This window comes from Stegostoma tigrinum, chromosome 17, assembly GCF_030684315.1.
Source record: "Stegostoma tigrinum isolate sSteTig4 chromosome 17, sSteTig4.hap1, whole genome shotgun sequence".
NCBI classification, from domain to species: domain Eukaryota; kingdom Metazoa; phylum Chordata; class Chondrichthyes; order Orectolobiformes; family Stegostomatidae; genus Stegostoma; species Stegostoma tigrinum.
The window spans coordinates 50,955,202-50,967,487 of NC_081370.1; the positions used below are offsets into that span (position 1 = coordinate 50,955,202).

At 48.0% G+C, this 12,286-nt stretch overlaps 1 protein-coding gene across 1 annotated transcript in view; it reads right to left on the reverse strand.

Annotated features, from left to right (window-relative positions):
* Positions 1-251: 251 nt before the first annotated feature.
* cstpp1 (centriolar satellite-associated tubulin polyglutamylase complex regulator 1) overlaps positions 252-12,286 on the reverse strand; it is a 290,003-nt gene continuing 277,968 nt past the window's right edge. The window contains exon 9 of the mRNA XM_048545045.2: positions 252-1,509. Within this exon, the coding sequence (XP_048401002.1) occupies positions 1,356-1,509 (154 nt within the window). The 3' untranslated portion in view covers positions 252-1,355. The remainder of the gene's footprint in view (positions 1,510-12,286) is intronic.

Here is a 12,286-nt window from a genome sequence, read left to right on the forward strand (position 1 = left end):
TTTTGCCATTTAGGGACAAATACTCATTTTGCATTGTACCAAAATCTTCCCAGGAATGCCCCTCTGTTTATCTGTAGATTTTTTCTAGTCCAGTGTATTGTGGCCAATTTATTTTTCAAACCAAATGGCGTGACTCATGTGAAACTTTCACACCTTCTTTATAACATTTGGCAAAAAGTACAACTGTAAGCATAAACTAAACGAAGATATATTAGCCTTTTTATTTCCAAAAATTAACTTTAACCACGTAAGACTTGGGAAATAACATTTATTTTTGTAGACATCGGGTAATGTATGTTCCAGTTTTAAGCGCTACCGACCAATTTTTGGTATCTGCAGATGATAATTACTGCTTTCAATCAGGGGTCATCATGCATTTTGCCAGATAACACGCTTTTAATGTGCAACTGCAGACAAACTGAGGACAATATCACTGTCAAAACCAACTGTAGCTCCATCTGACAACCACAGGGAGGCTCTGTTAGCACAGTAGTAGAATTTATTGACATTTCAACAAGGTACCTTGACTATAAAACAGTGCCCAATTGATCTGTATCATTACGATATTCAGAAGCATTTTGCATTAAGTCTGTGTGGTATACATTGTGGCTATATATCTATGCATAGATTGTGAGTTTTACCTTCAGCCAAGAAATACCACAACTTGAGTACTGCTGAATAAAAGGCATACAGTGAAGCTTTTCATCTTGCACTCTTCAGGATAGCCACAAAGATGCCTCATTTTAAAGGGAGCACCAATTTATACTCCATGAGAAAATTAATCCCTTGGAACCTAAAACAAAAAGGCAAACTAAACAGAAAGTGGGAGGCAACATTTCTCTGATGCACTCGCCATAGCAATGCTTTGACCAGTCAAAACCGACTTGCCAACCTATCAGCAGCCTTTACTCCTACAGTATAAATGCTTCCTGTGAAGTGTGGCATTCTTGCACCTATTCTGATGCATGCAAGACAAAAGTTTTAGTAACATGTCTTCTTTTTTAACAATACTACAAACTGCACTACCAGGTGACTAAATGACCAAGACCAATCTCCTAAACAAGCCAAGCTGAAGGATTCACTGGGCGAAAGTACAAAACAATATTTTCTTCTGGGCAATTTTTATGATACAGTTGTTCTCCCAATTGGAACTGGGCTGAGAAAACTCAAAATCAGTTCACAAGTGGCAGAGTAGACGCTTGTTAATTTGAGCGCAAAAGCAAGGTCTTAATTGAGAAGAGATGATGGCAACTCGGAAAGGGTCTTTAAACCTATTTTAACAAATAGGAGGAAAGCCAAAGGGAACTATTTGATCGTTAGACTTAATATTAACAGCCGCAAACAAAGACGGTGAGTTAATTTTCAGAGGAATCGGTTTCTTCAGTTGAACCATCACTCTCAATGTCCGCTTTCTTGTGCTGAGTGAGAGTCTTGCGATGACTTATTTTTCTGGTTGGTTCCTTCTGTGTAGGTGCACTGGAGGTTTGGTTACTGAGTATATGTTCAATTCTAACAACAGACATAAACAGAGATTAAACATTTGCAATGGAATATCCTGCAAAAAGTATCTGTACTGATGTCTGTATCTTACCTACACAGCCTGAGCTATGGACCATGAAGTGGAACCATGGCAGTTTGGAGGACTGGGGTTTGTCTAGGTATTGTTTCCAAATTTGGATTGTAAGAATCAATCATTAAATTGTTTTCATTGAAAATGATTAAAATCTGCAAATTAAGTCAACTATTAATCTGACAATTGAATACTGCACATACGGCATGTCACACTGTTCTCTTGCAGATTTAACAAGATGAACAGCATTGCAAAAACTGCTGTCACTGTTAGATTTCTCTCTTAGGCTTAAATGTGTAGGTGATTACAGGCAACTGTGATACACTACATTCAATCAACTTTTAGAACATTGAACACAGAACAGTAAAACACACGATCAGGCCCTTTGGCCCATGATGTTGTGCTGTACATGATGCCAAATTAAACTAATCTCTTCGGCCTACGCTTGGTCCATATCCATCCATTCCTTGCCCATTCATGCGCTTATCTAATAGTCCCCTCATGTCCCTGTTGTATCTGCCTCCGCCACCACCCCTGGCAGCTTGTTCTAGACTCCTACCAGTCTCTGTGTAAAAAACTTGTCCCTCTCATCTCCTTTGAACTTTCCCCCTCTCACCTTAAATACATACTCCGCCCCGTTTTAGATATTTCAACTCTGGGGAAAAAAGATTCTGACGGTCAACACTATCTATGCATCTCATAATTTTATAGACATCTATCAAGTCTCCCCTTAGCTTCTGCTGCTCCAGAGAAAACAACTCTAGTTTATCCAGCCTCTCTTGAGAGCTCATACCTTCTAATCCAGCAACATACTGGTAAATCTCTTCTCCACCCTCTCCAAAGCCTCCAGATCTTTCCTGTAATCTGGCAACCGGAAATGAACCGGAATTAGAATACTATAAGTATGGCCTAACCAAAGTCTTATAAAGCAGCAACATGGCATCCTGATTCTTGTACTCAATGACCAATAAAGGCAAGCATGGCATACACCTTCTTTACCACTGTATCTACTGCATGGCCACTTTTAGGGAGCTATGGACTTGTACCCCAAGATCCCTCTGTACATCATTGCTGCTCAGGGCCCTGGCATTAACTGCATAGTTTTTCCTTAACATTTGATCTCCCAAAGTGCAGCATCGCACAATTGCCCGAATTAAACTCCATTTGCCATGTCTCCACCATATCTGCAACTGATTGAAATCTCGCTGCATCCTTTGACACACTTCAACATTCAACAACTTCCCCATCTTTGTGTCACCTGCAAACTCACTAGCCTACCCATTTACATTTTAATCCAAGTCATTTGTATATATCACAAAGAGCAGAGGTCCCAGTACGGATTCCTGCTGAACACCACTAGTCACGGACCTCCAACCTGAAAAACAGCCGTCCACCACTGTCCTCTGTCTTCTATGGGCAGGCCAATTCTGAATCCAAGTGACCAAGTTACCGTGGTTCCCATGCATCTTAATCTCCTGGATGAGCCTACAATAAGGTACCTTTTTGAAAGTCTTACTAAAATCCATGTAGACAACATCCACTGCTCTATCTCCATCAATAACCTTTGTCACCTGCTTGAAAAATTCAGTCATGTTAGTAAGACATGACCTGCTCCACACAGCTACTCTGACTGTCCCTAATTAGGCCATGCCTCTCCAAATGTGCAACAGTTCCATCCCTAAGAATTTTCTCTAACAGCTTCCCAACCACCGATGTGAGACTCACCAGTCTATAGATTCCTGGACTATCCCTATTTCCCTTCTTGAACAGAGGAAAACCATTAGCTACTCGCCAGTCCTTGGGACCTCTCTAGTGCTTGCAAGGATACAAAGATCTTGGTAAAGGATCCACAAATCTCCTCTCTTGCTTCTCTCAATAACCTGGGATAGCTACGATCAGGCTCTGGGGACTTATCCACTTCAATGCTATTCAACCTAATCCTATACAACTCCTTTCTTGATCTCAAAATGCTGAGGTCACAGACACCTGGTTGCAAGTTTTTGGAGCACTGCTCCTTTGTCAGGTGCAGCAACTTCATGTGACAAAGGAGCAGTGCTCTAAATGCTTGTGATTTTAAAAGAAACCTGTCAGACTATAATCTGGTATAACGCGGTGTGGAGCTGGAGGAACACAGTAGCCAGGCAGCATCAGAGGAGCAGGAAAGTTGAAGTTTTGGGTCGGGACCTTCCTCAGAAATGGGCAGGGAGCTCATCCCATGACCCAGTTTCAAAATCTCCCCAGCCCCAGCCTCATCCCATGACCAACCCTCCCTCTCAACCCCGCCTCCTTGACCTGACACAGCCTGTCCATTTTCTCTCCCACCTATCTGACCCCCACCCACCTCACTGACTAAACCCCACCACTGCCAACCCGCACTCACCTATCACCATCCCACCTACCTTCCCCAGATCCCCCCCTACTTATTTCTGAGCTCCCTTCCCCCTCCCCATTTCTGAAGAAGGGTCTCAACCCAAAATGTCAACTTTCCTGCTCCTCTGATGCTGCCTGACCTGTTGTGTTCCTCCAGCTCCACACTGCATTGTCTTAGACTCCAGCATCTGCAGTTCTTACAATCTCTGACTATAATCTGGTGTTGTGTGACTTCTGACTTTGCCTTTCCCGGACCAACATCAGTGTTTCCACATCAAAATGCCCTAGCATATTATCAGGCTCCACACTAATCACACTGTTCTCCATGTCCTTCTCCTGAGTGAATACCAATGCAAAGTACTCACTTAGGATCTCACCCACATCCTCTGCCTCCAAGTAGAGGATCCCTGCTTCATCCTTGAGTGGTCCTACACTCTCCCTAGTTATTCCCTTATTTTTAACGTACGTACGGAATGTCTTTAATTCTCTTTAATCTGAGGTTGTTGACTTGCTCGCTGAGCTGGCTTGTTATTCTTGAGACATTTTGTCACCATGTCAGGTGACATCATCAGCACAGCTTCTGATGCAGCGATATTATTCTACTCCGTTTGGAATTTTACGGTGGGCAGTGTCATTTCCGGTTTAGTTCTGTCTGGGTTTGTAAATGGGGTCCAATTCTATGTGCTTGTTGCTTGCATTACGGGTGGAGAGCCATGCCTGTAGGAATGTGTTTCGGGCATGTCTATGTTTGTCTTGGGTTACTATGGTAACATTGTCCCAGTTACATTGTCCCTGATGGTCCTCCTTGTCTGAATGTTCAGATATTAAGGACAGTTTGTCATGCCGTTCTGCTGCTAGCTGATGTTCATGTATTCCGATGGCTTAGTCTCCACCCTGCCTTCGTGATATCGGTAATAGCCTTAATATTGAAAAATTCAGACAATGAAGGCCATCATTTTAATTAGGATGAAGTAACCATAGTAGCCCAAGACAAACATAGACATGCCTGGGAATTCCTAGAGGCATGGTTCTCCACCCGTAATGCAATCAACAAACATACAGAATTGGGCCCCATATACAAACCCATACAGTACTCACCAGAATGGATTGAACAGTATAAATTCCGAGTGGAGCAGAATAACATCAATTCGTTGCAAGCTCCACTGATGATGTCACCTGGCATGGTGACAAAATGTCTGAACAAAAACACGCCTGCTCAGCGAGCAAGTCAACAAGCTCATCCACAACCCCAGCAAAAGATCTTTGCCGAAACTTCTCTTTAACCTATTTGTCAAGATCATTTCATTGCCTCTTCTTGCTCTCCTAATTCCCCACTTTCGAGTTCTTTCTTGCTTTCTTTATATTCCTCACAGGCCTTGTCGAAGTTTAGTTTCCTAAACCTTGTATGTGCTTGTTTCTTCCTTTTGATAAAATTCCTTATTCAAGCGTCCCTTACCTTGCCATCTTTGTCCTTCCTCCTTACTGGAACAGGCTGATCCTAAACTCTCATCAGCAGGTCTTTAACAACTCCCATATGTGGTCTTGCCTGACAACAGCTCCTCCCAATTAACACTCCCTAGATCCTGTCTAATGTTGACGTAATTTGCCCTTTTCCAATTTACTACCTTGCTACAAGGTCCTGACTTATCTTTGTTCATAGCTATCGTAAAACTTAAAAAGTTGTGACCACTGTTTCCAAAATGCTCTCTCACTGGAAGTTCAGTCCCTGGCCAGGCTCATTAGCCGATATAAGGTGCAGTGTGGCCGCGCCTTTAGTTGGACTATCCACAAACTGTTTCGGAAAGCCTTTTGCTTGCACCTATCAAGTCCTGTCTCATCTAAGCCTCCTGCTCTAAGGGAGTCCTAGTCAATATAGGAGAAGTTAAAGTCACCTACTATGACAAGTCTGAGATAATGGGAACTGCAGATGCTGGAGAATCCAAGACAACAAAGTGTGAAGCTGGATGAACACAGCAGGCCAAGCAGCATCTCAGGAGCACAAAAGCTGACGTTTTGGGCCGAGACCCTTCATCAGAGAGGGGGATGGGGAGAGGGTTCAGAAATAAATAGGGAGAGAAGGGGAGGCGGACCGAAGATGGATAGAGGAGATAGGTGGAGAGAAGAGTGGAGGTGAGGAGGGGATAGGTCAGTCCAGGGAGGATGGACAGGTCAAGGAGGTGGGATGAGGTTGGTAGGTGGGAAATGGGGGTGCGGCTAGAGGTGGGAGGAGGGGATAGATGAGAGGAAGAACAGTTTAGGGAGGCGGGGATGAGCTGGGCTTGTTTTGTGATGCAGTGGGGGGAGGGGACGAGCTGAGCTGGTTTTGGGATGCAGTGGGGGAAGGGGAGATTTTGAAGCTTGTGAAGTCCACATTGATACCATTGGGCTGCAGGGTTCCCAAGTGGAATATGAGTTGCTGTTCCTGCAACCTTCGGGTGGCATCACTGTGGCAGTGCAGGAGGCCCATGAAGGACATGTCATCTGAGGAATGGGAGGGGGAGTTAAAATGGTTTGCGACTGGGAAGTGCAATTGTTTATTGCGAACCGAGCGGAGATGTTCTGCAAAGCGGTCCCCAAGCCTCTGCTAGGTTTCCCCAATGCAGAGGAAGCCACACCGGGGACAGTGGATACAGTATACCACATTGGCAAATGTGCAGGTGAACATCTGCTTAATATGGAAAGTCATCTTGGGGCCTGGGATGGGGGTGAGGGAGGAGGTGTGGGGGCAAGTGTAGCACTTCTGCAGTTGCAGGGGAAGGTGCCGGGAGTGGTGGGGTTGGAGGGGAGTGTGGAGCGGACAAGGGAATCACGGAGAGAGTGGTCTCTCCGGAAAGCAGACAGGGGAGGGGATGGAAAAATGTCTTGGGTGGTGGGGTCGGATTGTAAATGGCGGAAGTGTCGGAGGATGATGCGTTGTATCCGGAGGTTGGTGGGGTGGTATGTGAGGATGAGGGGGATTCTCTTAGGATGGTTATTGCAGGGGCGGGGTGTGAGGGATGTGTTGCGGGAAATGCGGGAGACACGGTCAAGGGCGTTCTCGACCACTGCCGGGGGGGACGTTGCGGTCCTTGAAGAACACGGACATCTGGGATGTGCAGCAGTGGAATGCCTCATCCTGGGAGCAGATGCGGCAGAGGCGAAGGAATTGGGAATACGGAATGGAATTTTTGCAGAGGTGAGGGTGGGAGGATGTGTATTCTAGGTAGCTGTGTGAGTCAGTGGGCTTGAAGTGGACATCAGTTTCGAGCTGGTTGCCTGAGATGTAGACTGAGAGGTCCAGGAAGGTGAGGGATGTGTTGGAGATGGCCCAGGTGAACTTGAGGTTGGGGTGGAAGGTGTTGGTGAAGTGTATGAACTGTTCGAGCTCCTCTTGGGAGCAAGAGGCGGCACCGATACAGTCATCAACGTAACAGAGGAAGAGGTGGGGTTTGGGGCCTGTGTAGGTGTGGAAGAGGGACTGTTCCACGTAACCTACAAAGAGGCAGGCATAGCTTGGGCCCATGCGGATACCCATGGCCACCCGCTTTGTCTGTAGAAAGTGGGAGGAATCGAAGGAGAAGTTGTTGACGGTGAGGACGAGTTCGGCTAGGGGGATGAGGGTGTTGGTGGAGGGGGACTGGTCGGGCCTGCAGGACAGGAAGAAGCGGAGGGCCTTGAGGCCATCTGCACAAGGAATACAGGTGTATAGGGACTGGACGTCCATGGTGAAAATGAGGTGTTGGGGGCCAGGGAATTGCAAGTTCTGGAGGAGGTGGAGGGCGTGGGTGGTGTCATGGACGTAGGTGGGGAGTTCCTGGACCAAGGGGGAGAAAATGGAGTCCAGATAGGTGGATATGAGTTCAGCGGGGCAGGAGCAGGCGGAGGCAATAGATCAGCCAGGAAAGGCAGGTTTGTGGATTTTGGGAAGGAGATAGAAACGGGCCGTGCGGGTTTGGGGAACAATGAGATTGGAGGCTGTGGGTGGGAGGTCACCTGAGGTGATGAGGTCATGGATGGTATTTGGAGATGATGGTTTGATGCCTGGGGGTGGGGTCATGATCAAGGGAGCGGCAGGAGGAGGTGTCGGAGAGTTGGCGTTTGGCCTCGGCGATGTAGAGGTCAGTGCACCATACTACCACTGCGCCACCCTTGTCTGCAGGTTTGATGGTGAGGTTGAGGTTGGAGCGGAGGGCTGCCCGTTCTGCGGGGGAGAGGTTGGAGTGGGTGAGAGGGGTGGAGAGGTTGAGGAGGTTAATGTCTCGACGGCAGTTGGAGATGAAGAGGTCAAGGGAGGGTAGGAGCCCTGGGCGTGGTGTCCAGAAAGAGGACATGTGTTGGAGGCAGGTGAAGGGGTCAGTGGGGGGAGGGTTAGGCTCCTGGTTAAAGAAGGAAGCATGGAGGCGAAGGCGGCGGAAAATCTGCTTGGTCCCTGCTTGGAAAAACTTTGGTACCCTCCACCCACACATCAACGAATACCAGTCATGTTTGGACATGGCTAACCCTCCCCAAGGTTCGGAGCCTAACCCTCCCTCCACTGACCCCTTCACCCGCCTCCAACACATGTCCTCTTTCTGGACACCACCCCCAGACCTCCTCCCCTCCCTCGACCTCTTCATCTCCAACTGTCGTCGAGACATCAACTGCCTCAACCTCTCCACCCCTCTCACCCACTCCAACCTCTCCCCTGCAGAACGGACAGCCCTCCGCTCCAACCCCAACCTCACCATCAAACCCACAGACAAGGGTGGCGCAGTGGTAGTATGGCGCACTGACCTCTACATTGCCAAGGCCAAACGCCAACTCTCCGACACCACCTTCTACCGCCCCCTTGATCATGACCCCACCCCCGAACTCATATCCACCTATCTGGACCCCATGTTCTCCCCCTTGGTCCAGGAACTCCCCACCTACGTCTGTGACACCACCTGCGCCCTCCACCTCCTCCAGAATTTCCAATTCCCTGGCCCCCAACACCTCATCTTCACCATGGACGTCCAGTCCCTATACACCTGTATTCCACATGCAGATGGCCTCAAGGCCCTCCGCTTCTTCCTGTCCCACAGGCCCGACCAGTCCCCCTCCACCGACACCCTCATCCCCCTAGCCGAACTTGTCTTCACCCTCAACTTCTCCTTCGATTCCTCCCACTTTCTACAGACAAAGGGGGTGGCCATGGGTACCCGCATGGGCCCAAGCTATGCCTGCCTCTTTGTAGGTTACATGGAACAGTCCCTCTTCCGCACCTACACAGGCCCCAAACCCCACCTCTTCCTCCCGTACATTGACGACTGTATCGGCGCCGCCTCTTGCTCCCCAGAGGAGCTCGAACAGTTCATACACTTTATTAACACTTTCCACCCCAACCTCAAGTTCACCTGGGCCATCTCCAATACATCCCTCACCTTCCTGGACCTCTCTGTCTCCATCTCAGGCAACCAGCTAGAAACTGATGTCCACTTCAAGCCCACTGACTCACACAGCTACCTAGAATACACATCCTCCCACCCACACCTCTGCAAAAATTCCATCCCGTATTCCCAATGCCTTCGCCTCTGCCGCATCTGCTCCCAGGATGAGGCATTCCACTCCCGCACATTCCAGATGTCCGTGTTCTTCAAGGACAGCAACGTTCCCCCCCCCCGGCAGTGGTCGAGAATGCCCTTGACCGTGTCTCCCGCATTTCCCGCAACACATCCTTCACACCCTGCCCCCACAATAACCATCCTAAGAGAATCCCCCTCGTCCTCACATACCACCCCACCAACCTCCGGATACAACGCATCATCCTCCAACACTTCCGCCATCTACAATCCAACCCCACCACCCAAGACATTTTTCCATTCCCACCCTTGTCTGCCTCCCGGAGAGACCACTCTCTCCGTGACTCCCTTGTCCGCTCCACACTCCCCCCCCCGCCAAACCCACCACACCCAGCACCATCCCCTGCAACCGCAGGAAGTGCTACATTTGCCCCCACACCTCCTCCCTCACCCCCATCCCAGGCCCCAAGATGACTTTCCATATTAACCAGAGGTTCACCTGCACATCGGTAAACTGCACAATGTGGTATACTGCATCCACTGTACCCGGTGTGGCTTCCTCTATATTGTGGAAACCTAGTGGAGGCTTGGGGACCGCTTTGCAGAACATCTCCGCTCAGTTCGCAATAAACAACTGCACTTCCCAGTCGCAAACCATTTTAACTCACCCTCCCATTCCTAAGACGATATGTCCATCATGTGCCTCCTCCAGTGCCACAATGATGCGACCCGAAGGTTGCAGGAACAGCAACTCATATTCCGCTTGGGAACCCCGCAGCCCGATGGTATCAATGTGGACTTCGCAAGCTTCAAAATCTCCCCTTCCCCCACCGCATCCCAAAACCAGCCCAGTTCGTCCCCTCCCCCCACGGCATCACAAAACCAGCCCAGTTCGTCCCCTCCCCCCACTGCACCACACAACCAGCCCAGCTCTTCCCCTCCACCCACTGCATCCCAAAACCAGTCCAACCTGTCTCTGCCTCCCTAACCTGTTCTTCCTCTTACCCATCCCCTCCTCCCACCCCAAGCCGCACCTCCATTTCCTACCTACTAACCTCATCCCACCTCCTTGACCTGTCCGTCCTCCCTGGACTGACCTATCCCCTCCCCACCTATACTCTCCTCTCCACCTATCTTCTCCTCTATCCATCTTTAGCCCGCCTTCCCCTCTCTCCCTATTTATTCCAGAACCCTCTCCCCATCCCCCTCTCTGATGAAGGGTCTAGGCCCGAAACGTCAGCTTTTGTGCTCCTGAGATGCTGCTTGGCCTGCTGTGTTCATCCAGCTTCACACTTTGTTATCTTACTATGACAAGCCTGCTGTTATTTCGTCTTTCCAAAATCTGCCTGCATATTTCATCCTCAATGGATCCAGGGCTTTTGTGGGGCTTACAGTATAATCCTCTCAGAGTGACTGCACCCATCTTATTTTTGAGCCCCATCCATATTGCCTCAGTGAATAAGCCCTCCACTATATCCTCCCTGAATACAGATATGACAGATCTTCCTGATTAGTAATGCAACTCCGCTACCTCTTTTATCTCCCTTTCTGAAACACTGAGCAGCCAGTCCTGTCCCGCTCTCAACCAAGTCTCTGCAACGACCACAACATCATAGTCCCATGTACTGATCCAGGCTCTGAGCTCAGCTGCCTCACCTATAATACTCCTTTACACTGAAATAAACACACTTCAGCCCATCAGTCCCATTGTGTTCATTTTCCTGTCTCTGCCTGTCCTTCCTTTCAGACTTACTGGTCCTAACATCTACCTTCCCCTCAATCCCACCACTTGCTGACCTGTTGCTCTGGTTCCTGGGCCCCTGCTACTCTAGTTTAAATCCTCCTGAGCAGCATTAGTGAACCTCCTTTTGAGGATACTGGTTCCCCTCCAGTTTAGGTGCAATCTCTCCCTCCTGTACAGGTCACTATTGCCCCAGAAGAGGTTCCAATGACCCAAATATATGAAAACCTGTCCTCGGCACCAACTCTTTAGCCACATATTCATCTGTTCTATCTTTCTATTCCTTGCCTTGCTAGTCTGTGGCACTCGTAGTAATCCAGAGATCACCACTCTTCAGGTCCTGCTTTTCAGCCTCTTTCTTTGTACTTACTCCTCAGGACCTCGTCCTTTTTGCCTATGTTGTTTTACATTCCAGTATTTTTAAAGCAACCTTTAATATAGTTGCGACAATGTTAAGTTTAAGCTGATTCACATGTTTATATATAGGTATATTCCAGAGACAGAAATTGTATCGAGTTCAGAGCAAGTAAACGAATTCAAACACGGGCTGCAGTACCACCGTATTCCTGCTGGTGGCAGCATGGACATAAACTAGACCAGAACTACTAGGAGCAAGAGTGGAACAAATGAGCACACGTTAATGAAAAGTACTTTGCAAAGAGGTTAATTAACAAACAGTAATTTTTAAAAATGTGATACTTAAGTAAGGTCTAAAATTGGAGCATTCTGTGTACACTCCCTTCTTCAAAGAATACTACAAATATATCTTCACCTAAATATGTAATATCCTTCAGATCACCTAGGAAATGAATGGGTTTGAGTATTAGGCTGTCCTGAGTTACGTATGATACAGTCATCGTGTCATATTGTGTGATTGTTATATGATCGAACTGTACTTGATATATATGAAATAACCTGGCTCAGCCTGGTTCCCAAAACTCTGCAATTACAATATGGCCTTATCCCAACATCTCACAAGAAAACTCTAGCTTACCAGTTTGGGCTGGACCAGAACTGAAATTCCAAAAAGAGAATCCAATGCTCTGCTGAGTCCTCCTTTCATCTTACTTATAATCATCAAATAAT